Source organism: Bradysia coprophila, unplaced genomic scaffold, assembly GCF_014529535.1.
Source record: "Bradysia coprophila strain Holo2 unplaced genomic scaffold, BU_Bcop_v1 contig_476, whole genome shotgun sequence".
Classification (NCBI taxonomy): domain Eukaryota; kingdom Metazoa; phylum Arthropoda; class Insecta; order Diptera; family Sciaridae; genus Bradysia; species Bradysia coprophila.
The window spans coordinates 2018213-2045232 of NW_023503727.1; the positions used below are offsets into that span (position 1 = coordinate 2018213).

Below are 27020 nucleotides of genomic sequence, written 5' to 3' on the forward strand. Positions count from 1 at the left end.
TCTCTAAGTACCATTTTTCCCAAGATATATCACTTTTAATAAAATCCAATATGGCCGCCGGCAGCCATTTTGTTAGGAGACCGGAAATAGTACCGACGCTTTACATTCGTTAATACCTTTCAAACAAAAAAAAAATCATGAAATTCGGTCAAAATTTACTCGAGATATTGTCAAAATACACCACGTTCACTGTACTTCCGAGTAGCCAGATAAGAGCTCACTCCAAGAGACCTAGCTCACGCTCCGGAGAACATAATTTCATAAATTTTTTTTCCCTGATTGGTACGGTCAATACCTATCTAATAAAGCTAAAACAGTCGAAATATGTTCAAATGTGGCCGACCTACAAGCAAAAACTGCTTGCCGCCCTGTGCCTGTTCCACACCAAGGGGTCTAACTCACGAGTCGGTCATCCGATTTCCATAAACTTTTTTTTTGTCGATCGGTATTGTAAATACCTTTTATTTGTCGTATCACTTACAAGTTTAACGTTTAAATGTCCGGAGATATCTTCGAAAAACCGTAAAGCACTTATTGGGCCACAGCTCGGGAGGGGTCGATCCAAAATCACTCATCTTCGAACTTAGCCTGTCTTTTGACATTACCAAACGGGAAAAAAAAGAATTTTCAAAATCGGATGCGTTTTACTCAAGTTATCGTGCAGACAGACAGACGGACAGACGGACATTTTTTTTTTCGCGGATTTGGCATCTCTAGACAACCACAATAGGTTTCCCCTTACTCAGGGAGTCCAATTCGACGTGTTACAAACGTATGCGTAAACCTATAAGACCCCAGTACTTCGTACGGGTCTAAAAAGAACGAAGAAAATTTTTTGAGACGCGGCAACTATATATAGGCGAGAATTTAAGTTTCTTTCCTTTGGCCTGTATCACCACAAATCCTATTCTATCTTATTTGCGCTTTAAATACGAGCAAAACGAGCTATCACTCGACTATGTAGCTTTAAAATTACCGGAGATACATCGTTTTGAAATTGGCACTTTTCATAGAAAATACACCAAATTGACTTTTTCCAAACAATCAAAATCTTTCAACTTACTCTGTATGTTTCTGTCTATCTATCTATCTATCTATCTATCTATCTATCTATCTATCTATCTATCTATCTATCTATCTATCTATCTATTGACGGTCGATCTCGGAAACTAGTCAGCTAATCTCCATGAAATTTTGCAGGAACCTCAGGGTGGGCATAAAAATGAAAATGTGATACGCCATTACCCCAGGAAAAACCAGAATTTTGTTTTATTGGCCTCGAAGTGGTTTCTGAGTGTGGTTTTCGAGGGTCGGGAACGCGTTTTCGGCTGTAGCTTAGCTGTATTGAAACCTACAGAGGCGTGCGACCCATCAAATGAAAGGTATTCGTAACACGATTCGAACAAAAAATAATTTAAAAAATCGGGGCAGATTCGTTTGAGCTAGAGTGATTAGAGTGACCAAATTTTGAGCTACTCGAGCGTAGGATGAAAGGACTAATATTTTTTTGGGTTATGAAAGATAGAGAGTTACTTTCTTCGGCAAAGTCTCAGAGTTTTACGAGTAGAACAGAGGGGCATATGTGAAAAATGTCGAAAGTTGGAAATGGGTGGGTCAATTGGGGTTTTGGAGATATTTCTTGAATGGTGGCAGATAGAGAATTACTTTCTTCGTCAAATTTTCGAATTTCGCCAAATTTTCGAATTTCGTCAAATTTTCGATTTTCGTCAAATTTCGTCAAATTTTCGATTTTTGTCAAATTTTCGATTTTCGTCAAATTTTCGAATTTCGTTAAATTTCGTCAAATTTTCGAATTTCGTAAAATTTTCAATTTTTGTCAAATTTTCAAATTTTCGATTTTCGTCAAATTTTCGATTTTCGTTAAATTTTCGAATTTCGTCAAATTTTCGATTTTCGTCAAATTTTCGAATTTCGTCAAATTTTTGATTTTCGTCAAATTTTCGAATTTCGTCAAATTTTCAAATTTTGCCAAATTTCCGAATTTCTGTTATAAAAAGCAGTGTTCTAAAACTTCTAAAACGACTGATATCCCAACAAAAATCTCTTCGAGAAAAGTGTGACGCAGTCTTTGAAGTACAATTTCTAAAATGAATGATATCGCTAGAGTTGACGCTTTCAGCTTCGTTACGCAAAAATTAAATTTTACACCCAATTTTAGTTCAAACAAGCTGGCTTAGTTTTTCTCATCATCTGCCAAATAATTTTTACAAAAAAAAAATTTGACTGGAAACAACCAAAATTTTACCAAAAAAATCTGCGTCGCAAAGTGGCCAGCAAAAAAATTTATCTGCTCAGAGGCTTTCTCTAACATCAGTAAGAGCCGGAGCACAAGTGAGGAAAATCTCAATTGTTTTATATTTCATGCAATTTGTATATATATAATTGGTATATATAGTCTTAACGGGAGTGTTGTATTAAGTGAAACGCACTGCTTGACAATATTATATGGAATGATTCTTTATTCACTTAAGTAACATATTCATGGTTCTTATACTAAAGAGAGAGAACTTACTTCTCTCTTACTTAATATAGTAAGGGGCACTACACCATCCCTCTTCGGCTAGATTGGTGTATGCCAATCGTATTATTATTTATTTCGTACATTATTTATTTCCTTTTGAAAGTTAAACTTTTCTTAGTCTTAAAACTAACCATTGCTTATAATTTATTAATTTTTGGGATTTGATTTCACTTTGTGAGATTGCGACTCTCACCGTCCCTTTTTTTTTTAAAGAAATTTATGATAACATAATTTCAAACTGAATTGCAGATTGAAATAAAGATTAAATTGTAAATTAACCCTTAATCTTTAACCTTAATTTAAAAATAAAACTTCACAATAAAATCATAAAAATATTAAAATCATTCTTTTATTTTTGTGACGATTCATTCATATTTTCGGACTCTATCTTTATGCACAGTTTTCAAAAACTTGTCGCCATCTGTGATCGTAACATTTGATCCTTGGATATCCTTAACTATGAATGGACCGTCGTAGCGTTCCGAATGTTTATCATATGGCTCCTTAAACAACTTTACTTTATTATTTAACTCTAATTCTATCGGTTTGGCAGAACGGTCATAGTTCATTTTGTTCCTTAGTTTCATCTTGTCAATAAGATTTCTGGCGTCTACGTGTGCTCTTTGTAGTCTGCACTTCGCTTCCCTGCTAAAGTCATCGATATTATAGATTGGGTCAATTCGACCATCCATCCAATCGAATGGGAGCACTGGGCTCTTACAAAATATCAATTCATAGGGGAGTATTTGAAATCATAAGACGCGTGATGGGTGATATTATAACAGAACGAGAAATATTTTGAATATTCTTCCCAGTTATCGAGCTGACCGGAAATGTAAGTTCTGACATACTCGTTAAACGTTCTGTGACTCCTCTCTGCTGTACCCACTGTCTGATGGTGATAAGCAGTGGATTTGCTGTGGGTCACATGGAAAAGGACCCATAGTCTTTCTAACACTGAATTCACATATTCCGTTCCCAGATCGGTGATGACCTGTTTCATCAGGCCGAAGATTAACACGAAATTATTGAAAATAGCTCTGGCTACCGTAAGAGCCTGTTTGTCCGGAATAGGAATGATTACCAAGTATTTGCTTAAATCGCAAATTAACGTAATCGCATAGCGATTTCCATTAAGGGAAGTAGGCAATGGGCCTATGGTATCTATCACTACTACATCAAAGGGGGCCTGGGGAGTATTTGTTAATACGAGGGCTTCTTTGTTCTTCACACTGACTTTCGTTAGTTTGCACTTCGTACAACTTTTGACAAAAGAGGCAACATCTCGCCTCATGCCTTTCCAGGCATAATAACTCCTTAAGTTTGCGTAGAGTTTCTTGTGACCTACATGTCCTCCAAAAATCGGATTGTCATGAAAGTACATTAAGAGTTCATTTTGTTTTGTCTTATCATTGATCAAAATCGGGCTTTTAATTAACACTATTCGTAGTTTATTCAATTTATTTTTGCAAATTTCTTTAAAAACGTTAATTGATACAAATTTGAACATAATATCGTTTAGCGACCACTGAATTTCGTTAAAATTTTTCTTTATCGCAATTTCTTGTAAACTATTAATTACTTTCTCGAGAATTGATAAATCATTGCGTATTTCTACCGGAACTTTCATACTGATCAGTTTCTTATAATTTTCGTATATATTGAGCTCTATTACCTCGTCTTTACTTCCTTCTGTACGCGTACACATTATTCGAGGTATCTTTTTATTTATATGCGCATTTAATTGTTCAATTACCGGTACGTAACTTATTTCTTGTGTTTTATTTAAATTTTCATTGGTCGTCATTTCATTTTCCTTTTTCAAATTTCTTGTTTTGGATCTTGTCATAACATATACTGTCTTTGTTTTTCCATATAAATCTAGTAAATCTTTAATATTTAATCGCGATAGGGCGTCGGCCACTACATTCTTAGCTCCACTAATGTGTTCTATTGTGAAATCGTAGCCTTCGAGGTCCAGCCTAATACGAATAAGTTTAGGAGACAAAGTCTTGTGCGTAAATAGATAAATAAGTGATTTATGATCTGTACGGACTCGGAACGGTACTCCGTACACATAAGGTCTAAATTGGGTCAAGGCAAAGTGAATGGCCAAACATTCTTGAATTGGAGTCGACTTCACTGCGTCTGCTTTAGACCATGACTTTGATGCATAATAAATTGGTAGATCATTGTCGTCATGTAGCTGACTCAGTACAGCCCCACAACCTGTTATTGAGGCGTCGACTGTGACTATGAAAGTCTTAGAAAAGTCTGGGTAAGCTAAAACTGGTGGTTTTGTCAAAATTTCCTTTAATGTATCGAAACTTTCTTGGCATTGTTCAGTCCATTCAAAGGTCACGTCTTTTTTAGTCAAATTGTTCAATGGTTTTGCTATAGTCGCAAAATGTGGGATGAAACGTCGATAATAATTTGCGAATGATACAAATCTGTGTGCAGCGTTTTTGTCTGTGGGAACTGGATAATTTTTAACTTTCTCGTGTTTCCTAGGGTCTGGCAATATGCCATCAGGAGTACACAAATGTCCTAAAAAGGTTACTTCGGGCTCGAAAAACTTGCATTTATGAGGATGTATTTTCAAATTTCTGTCTCGCAACACTTGGAATACTGCTTTGAGATTTTGTAAATGATGCTTCTCGCTTTTCCCTATCACGACTACATCATCAATATAGAGAAATGCCTGTTCTGGGGGGATACCTGAAAAGGCAATTGTCATCATGCGAGTAAATGAATTCGGTGAAACGTTTAACCCGAAAGGCAAAACTTTCCATCTGTATGACCCAGTACTAGTACTAAAAGACGTTATGTCTCTGGAATTCTTTTCTAATGGCACCTGGTGGAATCCCTGGAACAAATCAATGACCGAAAAACATTTTGCGTTTCCCAAACTATCTAATATCTGATCCATTCTAGGCAGTGGAAACTTGTCTGCCACTAATTTTTTATTAACTTGGCGATAATCCAGACATAGTCTCCATCGTTCACGACCATTCAAAGGGGGTTTCGGGACTAAAATCAAAGGGCTATTATACTCGGATGCGCTTGGTTCTATTAAGTCATTTTTTAAAAATTCATTCACCTGAGCTTCTATTTCATTAATCTGGCTGTGCGGTGTACGGTAATTTTTTATATAAACCGGTGTGTCATCTTTTAACCTTAATTTTTGCTCATAAAAATTGTTTGTGGTCATCTTGTCAGTTTCTAATGCGAAAACGTCCGCATATTCTTCTATCAACGGGAAAAGCTGTTCTTTAGCGTAACTAGGAACTTTGTTTTCTAAAATTTTCAGTAAAGTTTCTGTCCTTTCTTTAGAAGAGATTTCCTTTTTCGTTGTGTAAACCTTATAATCTGACAACTTCTGAATTGGTAGACGGTCATTTTTCATTATTTGTACTTTATCCGTAGTATTGAGAATTCGGATCAACGGCTGAGCTGAGCTAATTATTGTGCGAGCTGTGAAGACTCCTGCACTAATTTCCCAAGAATCGACCCACTGGGGTTCTAACACTTCTTTTTTCAAATTGAATTGTCTAATTACCTCACTTCTCGCGGGTAAAACTATCGTATTTACTTCGGGACCTTCCCTTATTGGTACCGTAATCATTTGTTCGTTTAATGTAAATCTAAACGTCATATCTCCGTAATTTATATTGCATCTAAAATGTTTCATGAAGTCTTTACCTAGGATCCCATCTGACGGAATATTGAATTCATTTGGTACTACATGTACTGGAAAATTTACTCTAAAATCGTCATTACCCAACGTCGCATTCGTACAACCCAAAGTCGTTATGGGATCTTCCGTTATTCCTGTTATGTCAATCAAATTTTCTACATCTAATAGCGCTCTTGGGCGGACTGCGCAAATTTTTAAGAGAGTTATGTCCGCCTGCGTGTCAATTAGGAATGTGCATTGTTTATTTGAAATCGAACTACTCAAAACTATAAAATCTGAGTAGTTTGGGTTCATAGATAGAACCTTCCTTTGGACTATTGAGACTGATACGGCATCATTGCTGTTGTTTCCCCCAGCTGCTGGTATCGCTGAGGGGCTTCCTCGTTTCCCAAAGCCTCGACTATTCTAACTGAGTGATTCGGATAATTTTGATAATTCTGATAACTTCCGCGACCACGACCACGGCCACGATTCCAGGATCTTCCTCTACCATTATTACCTCGACCATTGCCGTTTTGATGGTAATTATTATTTCCACCATTCCATTTATTATAGTTTCCATAATTATTACCGTAATTACCGTAACCACCACGGCTTCTACCTTTTCCCCGTTTACCTCTAAACTGTGCCTTGTATGCTAACACTTGCTTTTCCTGCTTTTCGGTAGACGATTCTAAAATCAGTTTAGCAACTACTTCATCAGGATCATTGTATTGAGACGCTGATAATACGGCTTTAATCAGATCACTTCGAGCATTCGCCCGACACATGTCAATAGTTTCATCTACACACATTTCTCGTGCTTTGACCTTACCAACACCTTCCAACACTAAAGCTCTTTGGAGTGCTTCACTCAATTTCGTCGCTTCAAGGGCAAAGTCTTGAACCTTGAATCTGTCAAACTTCAAAGCCTGTAACCTACTCTTTACTACTTTAGACGTCTCAGGTTTAATGCCTACTTTAAGTCCATCAATTATTTCTTGAATAGTTTGTGGATCTTCAGGGACTGATTCCATAGCCTTATCTTCCAATTTAGTCATTAAATATGTTATCAAAAGGGTAACGTGCGTCGTACCTGCCATCTTCTCGAGAAGTTTGATAGAGTTTATGAAAGCTGTAAGGGCTAATGGGTCACCTGCATAATTCCTAGAGATAGTTTTTCCTGCCAAGGCAAGAAACTCTTCAGCTGATTGTACCATTTCTGAATCTGAGTCTGAATCACCTTTATCAAGTACTTTTGGGTCAATTTCTTTTACTCCGGGGGGTACTACAATGTGTACTTTCAAAGTTCCAAACAATTTGAGAAGACGATCTCTAATTTTTGTGTGAAATTCCGTACAATAAGTCAAATGGTCTTCTTGCAGATCGTGCGTTCTTATCAACTTTGTCGCAGCGTTATATACTTCAATAATGTCTTGTAAATGTTTATCGAAAGTTTCACGTTGAATTTTCCTTTTAATTGAAACACTCAGGCATTTATAAATTCTTTCAAATTCTATTCTGTGTTCGTCTAATTTAGTACTTAATTGTGTCCATGTAGTCATACTTTGCCAAATAAAAAATACTTATTCGTATCAACTTCACCAGATTTCCAACAATATAAACACATCAAATGAATCTATTCGTTCGGGCTTGACAATAAAACCAAATTAAAACCAATGACAAGACCATCAAGAAAAATAAAATTGAAAAATAAACAATTAAAAATTCCGTTAAATCAAATAAAGGCTTTGATTCAAACGTTTCCATTTCGTACCATTAAATACGCTTTGTTTGCTTTATCAATCACAATGTTGCAATTATTTTCAAAATTTATACATCCTGTCCCAAACTTAGTATCGTATTTCTTTCATAAAATAATACCAAATACCGATTGTAAGCGAAAAAAAAAATAATTCCAAAACTGCGCGTGTAAAGAATTTCAAAACTGCGCGTGTTAAATTCGCTGACATCAGAAAAAAATATTTTTTTCTTTCTTTTTAATTAGAACAACTTTTCGTCGTATTTAATATTTCAACATCCTGTCGCAAAATAAACAATCGTTCTCATATAACATCGATTTTAAAACGTAAGCATAAAATATAATTTTCAATCGCGTGTCGTTACATATAAAAACTTCAAAATTTAAAACATTTTCTTATAAAAAAAAAAATCAAATTTTAATTTCCATAACTCATACCTGTTGCTATGTGTATCTGTTTACCCAGGGCCAAATTTTGTACGACCTTACGCGCCTGTGCGATCTATGATTTTCTGTGCCTTCGCTGTTGACTTAGCAATGTTCTCCTGTTTTCCACGGACCCCACGGACCGAATTTGTACGAATTTTCGTGCCTGTGCTCTTGGATGTCCATCAATTCCAGTAATGTTATTTGTTCATTTATTTTTCAAATCCCGTCAAATATTGTTCGTGGTTTATTTTTCTGTTTTTATATTCAATATTCAAATTTGGCGTACTTGTCTCTCACGCTTTACGATACACTTTTTATGTAACGTGTAAAATTTATAGATAAAGTGAATTGCCAATAGTACCACTATTATTAATAAACAAATGCCAGTGCTGGTTTTGTGTTCGGAAAATTCTTGAATTATATTGACACTATTAACATCAGTATTACTGTTAGTACCATCCGTTGTGGCGGTTTGCGGCTTTGAGTCAGATGTGCCCATAATTTATTCATTTAATGATTCACTTTATTAATAATTATTTACTTTGCAGTACAACGGTTTCACTAACCCGACCACTTATCGTTTTTTTTTTTTTTTATATCACTGTCACTGTCGCCATGTATATATATAATTGGTATATATAGTCTTAACGGGAGTGTTGTATTAAGTGAAACGCACTGCTTGACAATATTATATGGAATGATTCTTTATTCACTTAAGTAACATATTCATGGTTCTTATACTAAAGAGAGAGAACTTACTTCTCTCTTACTTAATATAGTAAGGGGCACTACAAATTAAAAGCAAACAATCCTAAAAACAGGTCAGAATGAGCGCGTTTGATTTTGACCTGGTTTTACTAAGGTTGATCTGAACGTATTCTTATCGACTTTTGAGTCACCAGTAATCCTTAATTGGCACAATATGATTCAGTGTCACTGTTATTTGATCAACGAAATAAATATTTACTTTAACATCCAGTCACGCCTCTATACAATCGCATTAATTCGACTGTGTATTCAATCGAATGGAATCATTTATCCAAGGCATTCGAAAGTGTTTCGATTGTTTCGCCAAATTCCGATTTGAACGAAAATGTTATCATTCATCGTGATATTCCTGGGTAAAACAATGATCAAATCGTGGCAATTTTAATAAAAGTTTGATCGTATAGGTGCCACGGCAGCATCTTCTGAATTGTATAATGCCAAAATTATATTTCACCACGAGTGCGTAAAGGTAAGAAAGTCAAAATTCAACGATTGATGCAAAAATTCTCAATTCTCAGCTCTGGCATCGATACATATGAACTATTAGAAGCCGGAAAAATATTTAAAAATTCAAACTTTGATAGAGAACGCCGGACTGTACTTTACTCACATGGATATATGGACTCGACGGACGGAGATCATATTAAGTTATTTGTAAATGCGTACAAGAAGACTAATGATTTCAACATTTTGTTATTTGATTGGAGAAAACTAGCTTCGTCCATGTATCCATCAGCAGTTTGGAATATGCCAAAGGTGAACTTAGGATAAACACATCTCATTAACCTATAAGTCGTTTCGTCTTAGTTGGGCGAAGAGCTTGCTAAATTCATCTTAAAAGGGACTGTTCAGGGATATGTTATAACTAACTGGCATCTACTGGGTCATTCGTTAGGCGCGCACTTATCGGGGATTGTGGGTAAACGAATAAAAATGTTATCAAACGGTTCGGTCATCTTACCGAGGTACGTAGCACAGAACGTATAAAAATCGATGTCATCTAGCACTTATCTCTGAACAGAATTAGTGGCTTAGACCCTGCTGGTCCTGGGTTTTACGGACTTTCTCTCGGCACTCAGCGAATTAGTAAGAATGATGCTGTTTTTGTTGATATTATTCACACAGATGCTGGTGTGTTGGGTGCTGATGTGAACACGGGAACTGTGGATTTTTGGCCGAATTATGGACGCAGATTGCAGCCAGGATGTTCATTATTCACCGAAATATGTGCATTCATTTGACTTGATTTAATCAATAGACCGACGAAATCAGTTTCTGTTCTATGTTTCAGTGGGATGTAGTCATTCGAGAGCGGTATATTATTGGATAGAAAGCGTTGAAAAGAGAGGCAAAGACGGTTTTACAGCAAAATTCGAGCGTGCACCTAGAACCGAAATTCGTATGGGAATTGATTGTCCAACAGAGTAAGTGAAATGGTGCAAAAAAAATAACAGAATTATATAACAGTCAAACAATCGATCCCATATAGTACACTGCCGGGGAAGTATGTTCTATCTACGAACGATAAGTCACCGTATTCACTTAGCTAGTTGTTACTAATTGAGTTTATGTTTTTCTTGAAAATAAATGTTATGATCTTTAATGGAGCATCCCACCACTTACAACAATAAAGACACAAAAGTTACCTCAAACGTGTTTATAATAAACATGGAAATATTAAACGATATCGTGATCCGTATTAAGATAATGCTTTGGTATATTGCTAAAAAGGTTGAGTCAAGAGTTTGTACCATGAAAATTCCGAAAGGTTCCGAAAAACTCCGAAAGGTTCCGAAAAACTCCGAAAGGTTCCGAAAAACTCCGAAAGGTTCCGAAAAACTCCGAAAGGTTCCGAAAAACTCCGAAAGGTTCCGAAAAACTCCAAAAGGTTCCGAAAAACTCCAAAAGGTTCCGAAAAACTCCGAAAGGTTCCGAAAAACTCCAAAAGGTTCCGAAAAACTCCAAAAGGTTCCGAAAAACTCCAAAAGGTTTCGAAAAACTCCGAAAGGTTCCGAAAAACTCCGAAAGGTTCCGAAAAACTCCGAAAGGTTGCGAAAAACTCCGAAAGGTTCAGAAAAACTCCGAAAGGTTCCGAAAAACTCCAAAAGGTTCCGAAAAACTCCGAAAGGTTCCGAAAAACTCCGAAAGGTTCCGAAAAACTCCGAAAGGTTCCGAAAAACTCCGAAAGGTTCCGAAAAACTCCGAAAGGTTCCGAAAAACTCCAAAAGGTTCCGAAAAACTCCGAAAGGTTCCGAAAAACTCTGAAAGGTTCCGAAAAACTCCAAAAGGTTCCGAAAAACTCCAAAAGGTTCAGAAAAACTCCGAAAGGTTCCGAAAAACTCCGAAAGGTTCCGAAAAACTCCGAAAGGTTCCGAAAAACTCCGAAAGGTTCCGAAAAACTCCAAAAGGTTCAGAAAAACTCCGAAAGGTTCCGAAAAACTCCAAAAGGTTCCGAAAAACTCCGAAAGGTTCCGAAAAACTCCGAAAGATTTCGAAAAACTCCGAAAGATTCCGAAAAACTCCGAAAGATTCCGAAAAACTCCGAAAAATGAACCCTGTTTCGCTAGCGAGATTTCCGAATGCCTCTTTTCGGTATATTTTTGTGTTAACAAATTTGAAAATCTATCCAATGTCACATGGTCGTATCAACCAACAGACATTTTGGTTACAAAAAATATATCATTCATTACACCTTTCATGACACCTGATGTGTATGTGCATCTCCTAAATTGTAAAGGCCACAGTTCGTTATTTTGCCAGGAAAAAATTGGACCTGGTTTGGATTCAATTTACTTTTGACCTTATACTTTCAGGTCAACCTTATTGGAACCTTCCGTTTCATTAATAACTCTTCTAAAAATAGATCACCACGACTTCGTATTTGATAGTAAATATTTGCTCATATTCATTCATCTTGAAAAAATGGGAACATCGATCAGCTATAAATGACAACACGATTCCATTTATCCGAGATAGTCGATTGTGAGTGATCAAAATTCAGATTTGAAAAATGTTATCATTCATCGTATTTATCATTGGTAAGGCATATCAATTGAAATCTCTCAACCCCTAAAATAAAATTTCGTTCATAGGTGGTTCCTGCACTGCTGCAGCTCAAGAAGTTTACAATTCGAAAATCATCTTTCACTATAAGTGTGTAGAAATGCAATAGACTCTACGATTTTCATAAAAAAATTGATGATTTTCAGTTCGGGAAACGATACATATGGCCTATTAGAAGCCGAAAGAATATTGGAAAATTCAAATTTTGTTCGAACGCGTCGAACTGTACTTTACTCACATGGATTTATGGCCACGACTGACGACGAGCGCAACACATTATTAGTAGATGCGTATAAAAACACCAACGCCTACAACATTTTGTTAGTTGATTGGAGAGAACTAGCTGCCTCTTCATATCCAACAGCTGTTTTGAATATGGCGAAGGTAGAGGAGTCCATCAACCATCGAATCATGCATCGACTAAATTAATTTATTTCAGTTGAGCGAAGAACTGGCTAAATTAATCCTTACAGCGACAGATCAGGGGTATGCTATAACTAACTGGCATGTATTAGGCCATTCGCTAGGCGCCCATTTATCGGGGATTGTGGGGAAACGAATAAAAGGGTTATCAAACAGTTCGCTGATCTTATCGAGGTACGTAACGTAAAGAGAAGCGATGCCATCTAACACTTATCTTTAAACAGAATTAGTGGCTTAGACCCTGCCGGTCCCGGATTTTACGGTGAAGAAGTAATAGGTCAACCAATAAGTAAAAGTGATGCTGCCTTTGTGGATATTATTCATACTGACGCTGGCGTATTGGGTGCTAATGTTAACACAGGAACAGTGGATTTCTGGCCGAATGGTGGAAAAAATCAACCGGGATGCTCATTTATAGATGGTACGGGTATTAATTGAGAATCATCAACTGGAAGGTTTTATTATGACGGGGAGACCGAAGAGAGACACCATCCTCCATTAGACCACAGTTTGATACGTATTCTGTATTAGTCCATTAGTACTTCAGACCTGACTTCAGACGAAAAATGAGGTTTCAAAGTCTAACCGATGAGGAAATGATATGCACGTGATCTGTTGTCCTGTTCTTAAAATTTAATTTTTCCTATTGCAGTTGTATGCAGTCATTCGAGAGCGGCATATTATTGGATAGAAAGCGTAGAAAACAGAGGAAAAGTAATATTCACCGCACAAAATGAGCTTAACCCAAGAATTAAAAGTCGTATGGGAATCGATTGTCCTACCAAGTAAGTTAAATGGAATAATATTCAAAAGACTATTTATAAAGACCACTAATCCATTCCACACAGTACACCGCCTGGTAGGTACAACCTATCCACAAATGATACACCGCCTTATTCACTCGGCTAGTTGCTATTTGAATTCACATTTTTCTTGTAAATGAAAACTTGACATGAAATTTAGCACCTATAACAATAAATTTGACAACAAAGTTACTTACAGTGTGTTCATCTATAAAAAGCGCAACTTTAGATTTATCAGAGTTTTAAGTCATCGATGCTCCCAGTCAATTAAAGTTCTTCCCAGTCGATGATATTTTGTCGGGAAATCGCTGAGGGATTTTCAAATTTTGTGCCAAAAGTCTAAAAAAATCTCAAATATGTTCCGGACTAAAAAAATTCCGAAAAAAACTTGGAAAAATTGCGAGAAAAAAAACTTCAAAAAATAATTTCAGAATTTTTCAGGATTTTTTAGGATTATAATGTGTCAAATAGCAAGATTTCCGAAATTTTTCCTATTTTCGGTATATTTCTATAAAATGTCAGGTGATCGTGTCAACCAACAGAACTTTTGATTATATCGACACCCCGTACGTTGCAGTTACGAGTTCGAAAACCTATGTGTATTTTTCCCTCCTGATTATAAATCCCAAAAATAAATTTCTAGGACGTCTGAATCAGGAGCTAGACCTATTTTAAGTTAAATGGGAATTCAACTGGTGTGAGCGAGACAAATATTGTTGTCTCTTTCAAACTAATGGAATTCTTATTTAAGGCCCATCATTGGGAAATGACAGGACAGTTTCTCGAAAATGTATGGAAAATTTTATCACAAAAATTCACCGAAAAAATTCAAAGAAACTCACCTCGTATGCTTTCCATTGTATTCGGACATAGTTTGAACACTAAACACTTTTTACGCGATGCAAAAACAAAAAGTTTTTTTTTGTTTTGTCGCGACAAAAACACAGAAAATATTTCGACACAACTGTGACACTCCGCTATTATAAGTACTAGAATGAATGGTTGCTGTGTTCACTTCGGCGGTAAAATATTTTCATTCAAAAAAGGGTCCGACACAGGGCCTATTTTTCAAAAATGCCATTTCTAAAATTTCTCAAATTTTTTAAATTTCTAAAATATTTCTCAAATTTCTAAAATTTGAGAAATTTGAGAAATTTGAGAAATTCTGAATGTAAAGCGTCAATTTCAATGATTTTTTATTGTCAAATTAGTTAAATTTGCATACTTTATTACTTTGTCATCCTGACCTGAAATTCACTATTTTTTTTGTAAAGACCTATAAAAACACTGATAAAAACGAGTAATAAAAACTTTTTTTGGAATTGACCTGAAAAAAGAGGCTGTTCTTCATTATTGATTTTTAAATCTTGACCTCGGAGTAGTGCGCAATGTAAAAAAGCTGATTTTCAGACCCACATTTCCTTTTTCCTCATTTCCACCACTTGCCATTTTTAAGCACTCGTTAGGGACCATTCTAATAGTGCATACTCTATTTATGGGGAGCCCCTAACTAGTGCTTAAAAATTGAAAGTTTTGTGATTATGGTCGATTTGTAAAAGATTTTTTATTTTCATTTTGTAGAATCGAACAAATTTGAATCGACCGATTTTCAGTTGAAACTTCACCGGAATAGTTTTGCGCAAGAGATGAGAACACCAATGTCTTAGCAACAAGATTTTATGTACTCTAGGATGAAAAAGTTCAGTAGGGTATCACTATTCTAGATAAAAATTACTTCCATTTGAAAATGTTGACTATTGGGTTAATTTTTTTCCTTTCCCTATGTGGAAATCAACTTTCGCATGGGGCAGGTAGTAAACCAGAATACATTGGAAGCTGCTACGTACTTCATTAACCCGGAAACTACTTTGTGATACTCGCAAACTCATTTGTGGCTTTTTGAGCAACTTGCGTCGGTAACTGTTTTTCGACAAGTGTAAATGTATACATCGACTTCATCTCGGATATAAAGACTCTACATTTGTCAAAAAAGACAGTTACAGGAACAAGTTACTCAAAAACACACTTGAGAGTTTGCTTTATCACAAAATTGTTACCTCAGTATCCAGAGTAACCTGTACTATGCAGATATTTGACAAAATTTTCTGTCGGAGAAATATTTGTACTCTACAGAACTCTGTATTATGCGGGCGATTAGATTTATACTTGAATTAATTTGATAGGTAAATTGCTTAAAAGTATGAATCACTTCTTAAAATGGAGCTTAACACCCAGACTTGTGGCATTTTTAACCGAACTTACATACAATATAATTTCGTAAGTGGATACTTCAAAAATTTATTTTCTCGAAATATTGTAAGGAATAAAACTAGAGATTCTAAAAATAATTCACATATCCGAATCTAACTGACGATGTTTATCCCAAATACAAAGCCATCACTTCTAACTATCCTATATACTATTGACTCATATAATTTGAACCACGCTAGTCAAAATAGCCATTCGGAAAGATGCACGTATGCTATTTTACGTGTTACGGCATGTTTCATTTTCATTTACATTGCCTAATCACGTAAAGCATTGTACTTACGAGGTTCCAAGTTGTTACTTGACAAGTGAATACAGCCCTCCCCTTCGGGTCGGGCTGTAACACCCACTTATCAAATACACAACTTGGAACCTCGGAAGTAATATACTATTACTGACAAATGTCGTCAGGTAATGAATCATTTCCCAGGGGTGCAAGGGAGTAAAATACCTTTTTTAAATTAAGTCATGTTGCATGTAAGCGTCCTGTAAGCACATTTTCACAATGAAGTAAAGTGTACTTTACCGCGTCCTGGCATGTAAATATTTTTTAGAAAGTACCTTTGAAATTACGTAAATATTTTCTTTAACATGACGCGTATGAAATTTCCAAAATTTCTAAAAAATTTCTTAAATTTCTCAAATATTTCTCAAATTTCTAAAATTTCTAAAATTTCTAAAATATTTCTAAAATTTCTCAAATTTCTCAAACATTTTTGAAAAATAGGCCCTGGTCCGACACTTCAACGATGGTAGACATTTATTAAAATTGTAACTTCTTCCACTTCTTTAGTTAGCTAACAAGACTTCGCTGAGTCTAATTATGCCAACTCTGTGAATAAAAATATCGGCTGAGTTCTAATAATTCTCCGCTAGGCTTCAGTAAGAGTCCGTCAGACTTTAGCACGTTATAGTACGGCAATGAAGCTAAGCGAACACTGAATAAGCATCAGCGGATACCTAATGATGCTATGATTTGATAGCTCCCCTTAGCTTCGGCAGATCTCCGCTGAGTGTCCGATTCACTCCATTAAGCCTTCCTGCAACTTGCTTAGAACTAACGGACACTTTTTGTAGCCTAGCGGAGAATTATTAGAGCTCAGCGGAGGTTTGTTAAAGCTCAGCGAAGAACTATTAGAGCTCAGCGGAGAATTATTCGACCTCAGCCGATATTTTTATTCAAAGAGGTGGCATAATTAGACTTCGCGTAGTCTTCTTAGTTTACTAAAGAGGAACGAACATTTATTTACGCTCAGCGCAGTCTTACGAGAGGCTAAATTTTTAATAAATACTCTCCCATCGTTGAAAGAATGTTCGCTGAGCTCTCGTAAAGCTTTAAAAAATGGTCGATGAGCATTATTAAATGTATACGCTACCTTTTGTCAACTGTTTCATGATTTTTATAATATGTCCGACACTTTTTTGAATGAAAATATTTTACCGCCGAAGTGAACACAGCAAACATTCATTCTAGTTTCTAGTACTTATAATAGCAGAGTGTCACAGTTGTGTCGAAATATTTTCTGTGTTTTTGTCGCGACAAAACAAAAAAAAAACCTTTTGTTTTTGCATCGAGTAAAAAGTGTTTTAGTGTTCAAATATGCCTTGGCGACCTAAAGTGACTATGTCCGAATACAATGGAAAGCATAATAGGTGAGTTTCTTTGATTTTTTTCGGTGAATTTTTGTGATAAAATTTTCCATACATTTTCGGGAAACTACCCTGTCATTTCCCAATGACGGGCCTTAACTTGGGTCTATCTCCTGATCCAGATGTCCTAGAATTTTTTTTTCGGGACTTATAATCAGGAGGGAAAAGTACTCAGAGGTTTTCGAACTCATATCTGCAGCAATTTTTTATTCACCATCTGTAGAATTATTTAGAAAAATTTACCTATTTCATTCCACCTGATGTGTATGCAACTCCTAACTTTTATCAATCTCCACAATAATGACCACAGTTCCCCTTTTTGCCACGACGCTCAAAGCACAACTGACCATTTCTACTTGTGAACGAGATCTGGTTCGGATACAATTTATCTTTGACCTTGTTCTTTCAGGTCAATCTTATTGTGACATTATTGTGTTCCAGGTGGTCGACCTGATTCATTAGTTGTACTTCTCAAAGTAGATCACCACGACTTCGTGTCTGTTTGATGATAATAAATATTTGCCCATATTCATTCAGACATTCATTCTCGAGAAATGGGAACATCGCTCTGCTATAAATGACACCATGATTGCATTTATCAAAGACAGTCGATTGTGAATTGTGAGTGATCAAAATTCAGGTTCGAAAAATGTTATCGTTCATCGTATTTATCATAGGTAAAACATATCAAATGAAATCGCTGAATCCCTAAAATAAAATTTCGCTCATAGGTGGTTTCTGTACTGCTGCAGCTCAAGAAGTTTACAATTCGAAAATCATCTTTCACTATAAGTGTGTAGAAATAAGAACATTCAACTCGATGATTCCCTTAAAAAATGATAATTTTCAGTTCGGGAGTCGATACGTATGGCCTATTAGAAGCCGAAAGAATATTGGAAAATTCTAATTTTATTCGAACGCGTCGTACTGTACTTTACTCGCATGGATTTATGGTCAATACCGACAACGATCGTACCAGATTATTAGTAAATGCCTACCAAAACACCAACGCCTATAACATTTTGATATTTGATTGGAGAGAACTGGCTGGCTCTTCGTATCCAAGAGCTGTTTTGAATATGGCGAAGGTAGTGGAGTCCATTAACCATCGAACCATGCATCGACTAAATTGATTTATTTCAGTTGAGCGAAGAACTGGCTAAATTCATCCTTAAAGCGACAGATCGGGGCTATGCTATAACTAACTGGCATGTATTAGGTCATTCGCTAGGCGCACACTTATCGGGAATTGTGGGGAAACGAATAAAAGGGTTATCAAACGGTTCGCTGATCTTATCGAGGTACGTAACGTAAAGAGAAGCGATGCCATCTAACACTTATATCTTTGAACAGAATTAGTGGATTAGACCCTGCCGGTCCCGGATTTTACGGTCGTGGAGTATTTGGTCAACCAATCAGTGGAACTGATGCTGTTTTCGTGGATATTATTCATACCGACGCTGGCGAATTGGGTGCTAATGTTAACACAGGAACAGTGGATTTTTGGCCGAATGGTGGAGACGATCAACCGGGATGTTCATTTATAAGTGGTACTGTTCTTAATTGACAATCATCTCATCAACTGGACGTTATCATTGAGATACGAAACACATCCCTTCTTAAACTAATCCTCCATTAGACCAGAGTTTGATACATATGCCGTGTTAGTACATTGCCGTAGACGAAAAATGTTTGTTGGGTTGTGACAGTTTTTCTTTTATTGAAAGTACTCTCGTGTGGGACGGAAGTTAAACTTTATAATTTTAAGAACGTTACCAAAACGTCAAAAAACCAATCAATCAAGATTTAGGGCAATCCCAGCTCTGAAAACAACTGTCTCAACAAACACTTTTCGTCTTACATAGTGTAATGATACGGTGTAGGTTTCAAAGTCTAACCGATGATATGCACGTGACCTGTTGTCCTGTTCTTACAATTTCATTTTTCCTATTGTAGTTGGATGCAGTCATTCACGAGCGGCATATTATTGGATAGAAAGCGTAGAAAAAATAGGGCAAGTAATATTCACTGCACAAAATGAGCTTAATCCAGAAATTAAAAGTCGTATGGGAATCGATTGTCCCACCAAGTAAGTTAAATGGCATTACATTCAAAAGACTTATAAATACTAATAATCAATTCCACACAGTACACCGCCTGGTAGGTACAACCTATCCACAAATGGCAGGCCACCTTATTCACTAGGCTAGCTGGAATTCACATTTTTTTGTAAATAAAATTGTTCAAAAATCTAGCTGCCGTGCACTATGTCACATCACATGCAATAAATTTGACTCAGGAAAGGTGTTTATAATTCAATTAATTAGAAAATTAAATTACTGGTTCGTTGGAAAATACGAAAAAGATCTCCGTAAAGACTAAAGCGACATAGTAAGAACCATGAGTCAAATATAAATAATTCAGATTCTCAATGGGACTTGTTCAAAGTGTCATTATTCAGAAAACTTAAAGTGAAAAACCATTCATTAAAAACGTAAAGTTTTCCATGAGCACAATAATACCTAGACGAGTTGGAAACCCGTATATATGTTTCTCTGCGATGCATGTAAAAAGGAAAAAGCATGGAATGGTTGTACGGATAGCGATGTTAACACAGCTTGATGCTTGTAGCCATACTATGCTATATTTATGCAGACTTGTCTGCCTTACTTAAGAGCCATAACCGTTTGTGTAGATTTTACAATTGCACAACTATTTTCTAAGACAATAAAAGTTGAATAATCTCGTCGCCAACAGATACATAAAAAGGTCATGCAACTTATTGTTAATGAATTGAAAATTTATTAAAAATAAAACTCCAGCAGAACCATGGGTAGAGAGAGGGAAAAGAAAGTTTTCGACGTTACAACTCTATTGCATAAGTACGATTGAAATGGTTGGCTGGTTGGTTTACATGTTTCTTTTTTTTTTTTTTACTTTTCATTTTCGCATTTCATCTATAAAAATAGAATTTTCATAGAGTTTGCTTTTGCTGAATGTGTACGTACATGTTGCAGAGCGCAAAAAAAGTGAACAAATCGCACAACATTGTATACGGGAATAAGGATGATGATGAGTATGAAAAAAAATCTTCCATTCCAATGACACACAGCTTGGAAGATATATTGTATACATGGAACGTCAACCGCGACAGAGAAGAATGAGTTTTTTTTGCATTATATTTCAAAAGAAATATGTCAATTCAACAGGTTACAGTGGTTGTGTTCTATAGGCCGCAAAATGGGACATTTTCAGCATTAACGACGGGCGTTGTTACATACACAACAATGTACTGCTATTATTGCAGGAAAAAAAATCTTTTTTTTTTACTTGAAAAGAAATTCTTGTTTACAGATGTACGATAAGTTGCAGCGCGTGTGTGTTGAGTATTTGATAACATTAAGCCTTTGAAAATGGAATGCTTTTTGAGAGTTTATTTTGATGGAATTATGGGTACAGTTACCGTGAAATCACTTTAGCAATCAAAAATAGGAACATTACGGTGCTGTAGGTATGTTGATAGTAATCTTCTTAATGAACGAAGCAAAAAGAATATGCGGTAGATAGTCTCTGCGGAGACTCAGCCAGGATTGGTGACCGAATAATTCCGACAAAAATCCGAATAATTCCGATAAAATTCCGAAAAAAATTCTCTGAATTTTACCGAAATTAGCAGTAAAGTACGCCAAAAACGTTTTTTTCCTCAATTTTTTTTGCATAAATTTGTTTAAATATATTCTTGTCTCGTCGCTTGTCGATAAAACCTAAATTTGAAAATATTTTTTACTTTATAAATTCCTAAAATATGATCTATTCCAATTATGGGGTATAATTAGGGTGTAGAACACATATTCTACTCACGAAAACGCATATTCATCGAGTTATTAATGAAATAAATATGCTGGCAGCACTGAAAAAAGTGGACGTCATTTATGAATGGCCCCTATGTGATTTTCGCCATTTTCCACACACATTCCGCATAACGTATTAAGTTTGCCACTTTCATCTTTTCACTCATTCACCCATCGTTCAAGTTCAATGAATTTTGGTTTGACTAATGCCAAATCGCGACAGTTTTTTTAAAATTCTAATCAAATTTGGGTTGAAAAATTGTGATATTTCGATAAATAGGAAGTGATTAAGTTAAATTTTTGGACCGGAAGCAGTTCAGTGTGTGCATTAATTACTTTTCTGTTTCTTTGTTTTACTTAAGTTTCTGATTTCTCCATATAAAAATACATGCAAAATTCACACACAAAAAAACAGTAAACCACGAATGGTGGTGTCGGTTTTCACTGTCAGCTGAAGACCTAACTGATAACAATGCAGGCGCGGATCCACCTATGTGCGGTTGAGGCGGCCGCCGGGGGTCAGAAGATGATTTTTATATGGAAAAATTTTTTAAAAACGAAAATCGTCCTGGCAAAAATTTGTTGTCTTCTAACCGCCCGAGTCAGAACAAAAGCTGGATCCGCCCCTGAACAATGATAGAGAGATATGCCGATATCGATGTTACATGAAGATATATGTGTATGTAAATCAAAAAATTCAACATGTCTTATAATCCCTCCCTGTTCAGAGAATCGCCTATTCATTTGCTACCAACAACCATAAAAAATACTTAAGCGATAAGTGCTGGTAAATATTCTCTTTTATAGCAAAACTTCTGTTGCAACTTACAACTAAAATGAAGTAACAGATTTGGCTTCAAATATTATGTGTTAATTCAATCAAAAGTAGTAGATTCAACGGGAATACGTTTGTCGTTTATGAAAAATTAAAAAAATCTGAAAAAGTTCCAACTTTTTAATTAATTTTTTAACACAAAGTGTTTGTAAATCCTTCACAAAGACGCGGTAAGATCTGTTACAATTCAAGCGATTTTGGTAGCCAGTCGGGCCCTGTACGACTGTGAAGAGACTTGAAACAGAACTTTTTTGAGGGTTTGTTTGCATGTCATGGCCGGCGAGTCTCTTTATTGTTGCAAACGCAAAGAACCGATTTTTTAGTGGAATCATTTTTGTGTGACCTGCCTTTCTCTACCACAGCTGACATCACTTTGAATAAATGACGATTTTAGAATGAAATAGGTGAACTTTCGAGGATGCTGAGGCTCTGCTAAAACAACTTTCGATGTGAGGCATTATCAGAAAGCTGAGACAGAGTACTGTATAGGCAGACATTTTTTTTCACATCGAAAGTTGTTTTAGCAGAACTTCAACACTCTCCTAAGTTCACTCATTTTCTGTGTTAAATCGGTCTTTTTTCAATGTGATGTCTCTCACTGCAGGTGACGTCGACAATCTACATAACCCATATTGGCCTTTAACTACATGACCTCAATTATCCAATGATACCATGGACGATCATGTCCCTGGTCACCTGTGGGAGAAAAACATAAAAGCTCATTGAGTGAGAATTGGCTCTTTCAAAACCAAACAAGGAGAAAAACATATAAGAAAGTTGCACTTTTGAGATTTCAATTATCTCCCACTGATGACACATTTATGGGAAAAAAATTCGAAAGTTGTTTTGGATGCTAGGGTTCAATTCCTGTCTACGCATATAAAAATTATTCCACTAAAATATCGGTTAGATTTTTTTAGGCTGTTTTTTAAAAGAAACCCTAACCTTGCCGTACAGTCATAATATCAGAACTTGCGAGGGTGCCCGAGTACCAGCCGGAAATTATAGTTAGACTACACTTAATTAGAGAACCGGCTTTCCTACTTCATTTGAACCTTTAAACAATAATTTGATGGGAGCTTTAACATTAGTATGGCTTGACATAAGATTTCACCTGTGAGGTGATCTGTATTTCCTAGAATTGTGTGACGCATCGAACCAAAACTATCAAACTATCACTAATTCATGATTCTCAGTGGATCCATTTACGCTATATCAATCTTTAAATCAATTTTAAAGTAGAGATGACGAGGTTCTTTCAAAGATATATTTTTTGTTGCTAATTGCAAACATTGCTAAGTAATTATGCGGATTAGATTCAATCCTTTTGATTAAGTTTAAACTTTACTACGTTCACTCTGTCATCATTCGTTTGTGCCTAAGTCGTCTTTAATTCGAACGAGATCCCAATTAAATTCTTGTTCTACTCTACAGAGACATCATACTGTGTCATAAATCGCATGCCACACTACTACCATCACTATTGCTACACTACTGTACTCTATATTAAGTACATATAACACAAATTCACAGCAACAAATCACCATCAAGTGGAGTATGCCCACATAATAAATGCGCGAATTTAATTTTCAACACAGCAAATGAAAAGACATTAAATAATTGAAAATAAAAGTCTTCCAGAAATAAATTGAATCTATTTAAATATCATTTGGACTATCTTTTTCCATGTTATACAATTTGACTTCTACGCAAAAATTCAAGGTTGCATTAATTTTCTGCGATTTTTTTTTATATAAATCGCATTTATACAAGACTTTGAATTGGAAAAAAATTTCAAACATTTTTTTATTTTGATACATAACACACCAGCCGAAACGAAATATAAGGCACACAGAGCGCTTCTCGGGCAAGTATGTTATGTACACAATATTCAAATAAAGCAGATGTTTCATCAAAATTAATAATAAAAAAAAACGACGACTAAGAATCTGCGTGCTTTTGAAACCGATGTAATAATTGGGATTTAGATGTGTCGGTTGCGATCGTAAAATATAAATTCTTTTTTGTCTGATTTCATCGTCGAATAAATTAGAATTTAATCAATCCATTTCCTTTGCATTTCGGCAAAATTTTAATGAACGATAACATATTTGATGTTATACATTCTGATAATACATATTGATGAGTCGGCATCTTATGCAGTTGTGCTTCGTCGAGTTCAATTTTTAATAAAAAAAAGACTTTCATTGAACTTGAAGATGGAAACATCATGCAATGCAATTTTGCAATTCTTTTCTTACGACATCGTTATCTATTTCGCCAGTTCGCTTTAGTACATTCAACTCGAATACAGATAATGGGAAAGGATGAAATTAAATTTACAGAAAAATTAAAATGCTTGAAAGATGTTACAGTATAAGTACTACGTGAATAAGTGTCACTGGTAGCCTTCTTCCAACTTTTACATAGACCAGTAACAAGTAATTATGTCATTCATCGGTTATGTTAAATGTTAATGTAAAAACATTTCTATTCAACAATGTAGCTGATGGCATTGTACCTCAATTAAAACTTAAGAGGTCGTTCATAAATTACGTAACGCAGGGGGGTGGAATGAGGATGGAATGAAAAATTCTTGTGAAACATATTTTACCGAAATCGGACGCATTTTCTAGGCGACTTTTTTTATCTTAAAGACCAAAACCAATTTCAAAAAACGTTTGTGTGGCTAGTGGGTGGGATCGACAACCGAAAGGCTGCATTCTTCTTATCGAAATTTCTCCAGGCGGAATAAAACGTAAAAGTTCGTGTAGAATGTCATTAGAAAACTGATTGAATGTACTTTCGAGGCAACTATGGTCTTGCTGGGTTTAAAATTCATCCACACTAACATAGGAGCAGTTAAAAAAATTGGTAAAAATTTGCCTATTTTGGTGACGATCTAGGGGTTACTCTGCATCGGAAATGCAACGAAAACATAATAAAACTGTTTCCCCTGGCACCAAATATGCATGGGTAGTGTCACCTTTGAAGCTGTCTCTACTCGAATAATTCAGTGCAGCAGTAGCGATCAGGGAAGACAGTTTTTTTAATGATTTCGTTGTGTTTCTGATGTAGAGCAACCGCTAGAAGTTTACCAAAAAAGACATATTCTTACCCATTTCTTAGACTGCTTATATCTCAGTCTGGATGAATTATAAACACAGTAAGATCATGTTTGCCCAGAAAGTACATGAATAAGGATCGAGTGGCGGTCCTATCATGTTTTTGTAGATTATCATAAAATTAGCCAAACAATGAGTAGGGATTTCGTAAACCCTGATTTTTGCGTTCCGTAATTTATGAACGACCCCTAAGACGTGTGTGTAGTCAGTTCTCATTGGAGATTTGCAAAGTATCCACATCCACAACATAATAATACTAATTCCATCAACATATTTATCTAAACCGAAATATATGTTCGAACAACACACCGACCAGATATATATGTACAGTGTACACACACGAAAAGTGATCAAGTCGTCGCCAAAATTTTAACCAAACTTGTTTTCTCTTGTTTTCTTTCTTTTTTCCTGGACATTTTTATTTTACGGATCGGCGGTCAACCTGAACTGCATTTCATTACACACCGAAAATGTTTTTTTTTTCCTTATTCTTCGGTCGGATTTTAGTATTATAGAGTGGCCTTATTAATCACCGCACTGTCGTCTTTGTATATAGCCAACATGTAGAAAGATAATAAGTTTTTCGTTTACTTAAAGTAAAAGGGCCATGGAACAACGTTAATACTTTCAATTCATTCGGAGAGAGGCAAGCAAAATTGTATTATTTCTTCTTCTCTGCCACAAGTTTATTTTTGGTAAAGACTTGATAATATTTTAGGCCAGTGGGAAGGAAAATACTTTTCCAAATTAATATTAAAAGAATGAAACGATATGGAACTGAAAGATTAGAAGTATTTTTTCATGTATTCAGTTAATTCGGTCCTTTTTCTTGTGGAATGCAAGCGACAAAATCTGAGATTTGGACAATGTCACGCAGAAAATGATTAATGTTAATTGCTTCAGAGGGACAAGTGAAAACAAGTGAATTATTGGGAAAGTCTTTGGGGCGGTCGTGGGAATTGAACTACTTGTAGATTTATTAGATCACTCCCAATTACACAAAATCAAGTCCACTTATCATTTTCGAGTAGTTGTAACCTTTGGGGAGTTGCATCTTTCAAAGCTGCAAATCTGAAGAATTGTAACTTTCGGTGAGGTATAGCTTTCGAGAAAGAAGGCAATAACTTACAGAAAGTGGCAACTTCCCAGAGTTTTAAATTTCGGGGAGTAATCATCTGAAGAGAACAAAAGTTATAACTGAGTTGTACTTATTGAGATCTTACATACAAACAGAGCATACTGTTTTGCGTAAACCTAAAAAAACTTCGTTTTAAAACGTCAAATTTCAGCCATTACCTCAATACTGATTTTGATCAGTAATTGAAGCTTTCATTGCAAATTTTAAGATAAAAAGTTCTGGAAAAACATAAAAACCTGTTCCAATGCCTGAACCAAAGTTCGAAAGTAGCTCCTGGAGCTGAAGTTGGAAAGTCCTGTTTGTACAACATACAAAACTCATTTATCGCTTTCGCGATGATTTAGCGATGAGACAAGATGTGGCCTCATCAAGAATCTATTGGAATCGGATGTTGGTCTCTAATAATAAATATTAGTTTTTTACTGGGTTCAGGTCTCAGTTTAGGACTTGTGGAAATTTGTTTGTTTTTTCAGGTTGTGTGGGCTGCGTGGTAAAATGAAATTCAGTTCAATATTGTGTGCAAAGGTCTAGCCTACATTTAGGAGAGATATCAGTTAAACTTCTTGACTATCCTCCGAAAGTATTTGTATGTTTCGAGACTCGGTTAGGAAGCCTGTTGCTGAGGCTGTAAAAGGCTGTTAGTGAGGTCAGCGCCGGTGAGAACATTTAACGAGCAGCTACCGAAAT

The 27020-nt window shown here is 35.7% G+C and overlaps 3 protein-coding genes across 5 annotated transcripts in view; 2 read left to right on the plus strand and 1 right to left on the minus strand.

Moving 5' to 3' along the window:
* LOC119082642 (chromatin modification-related protein eaf-1-like) overlaps positions 1-27020 on the minus strand; it is a 269989-nt gene that overhangs the window by 238828 nt on the left and 4141 nt on the right. Inside the window, exon 1 of one of the 3 annotated variants that reach the window (XM_037192215.1) lies at positions 8419-9039. The exons of the other annotated variants lie outside the window; for them this stretch is intronic. The gene's annotated coding sequence lies outside the window, so the exon portion shown is untranslated. Of the gene's footprint in view, positions 1-8418; positions 9040-27020 lie in introns of those variants that run through there. 3 annotated transcript variants of the gene reach the window in all.
* LOC119082537 (endothelial lipase-like) lies at positions 9692-13649 on the plus strand. The gene is made up of 10 exons (XM_037192048.1): positions 9692-9933; positions 9985-10142; positions 10199-10404; positions 10469-10603; positions 11086-11625; positions 12270-12330; positions 12387-12624; positions 12680-12837; positions 12888-13448; positions 13512-13649. The coding sequence occupies exons 1-9, from the start codon at positions 9796-9798 to the stop codon at positions 13099-13101; spliced, it is 1848 nt and encodes a 615-aa protein (XP_037047943.1). The 5' UTR covers positions 9692-9795; the 3' UTR covers positions 13102-13448; positions 13512-13649.
* On the plus strand, positions 17978-19682 carry LOC119082660 (phospholipase A1 member A-like). The gene is made up of 7 exons (XM_037192245.1): positions 17978-18061; positions 18116-18176; positions 18235-18472; positions 18528-18685; positions 18738-18934; positions 19341-19473; positions 19534-19682. The coding sequence occupies exons 1-7, from the start codon at positions 18034-18036 to the stop codon at positions 19592-19594; spliced, it is 876 nt and encodes a 291-aa protein (XP_037048140.1). The 5' UTR covers positions 17978-18033; the 3' UTR covers positions 19595-19682.

What these genes read in the sequence shown, in the direction of transcription:
- LOC119082537 (XM_037192048.1), top strand. Translation starts at nt 9,796, where the DNA reads ATGGACTCGACGGACGGAGATCATATTAAGTTATTTGTAAATGCGTAC. An exon ending in AAAATCATCTTTCACTATAA is followed by an intron (nt 12,331 to 12,386) that starts GTGTGTAGAAAT and finishes GATGATTTTCAG; the next exon opens with TTCGGGAAACGATACATATG. An exon ending in AGTTCGCTGATCTTATCGAG is followed by an intron (nt 12,838 to 12,887) that starts GTACGTAACGTA and finishes ATCTTTAAACAG; the next exon opens with AATTAGTGGCTTAGACCCTG.
- LOC119082660 (XM_037192245.1), top strand. Translation starts at nt 18,034, where the DNA reads ATGTTATCGTTCATCGTATTTATCATAG. An exon ending in GGGATGTTCATTTATAAGTG is followed by an intron (nt 18,935 to 19,340) that starts GTACTGTTCTTA and finishes TTCCTATTGTAG; the next exon opens with TTGGATGCAGTCATTCACGA. An exon ending in GGAATCGATTGTCCCACCAA is followed by an intron (nt 19,474 to 19,533) that starts GTAAGTTAAATG and finishes AATTCCACACAG; the next exon opens with TACACCGCCTGGTAGGTACA.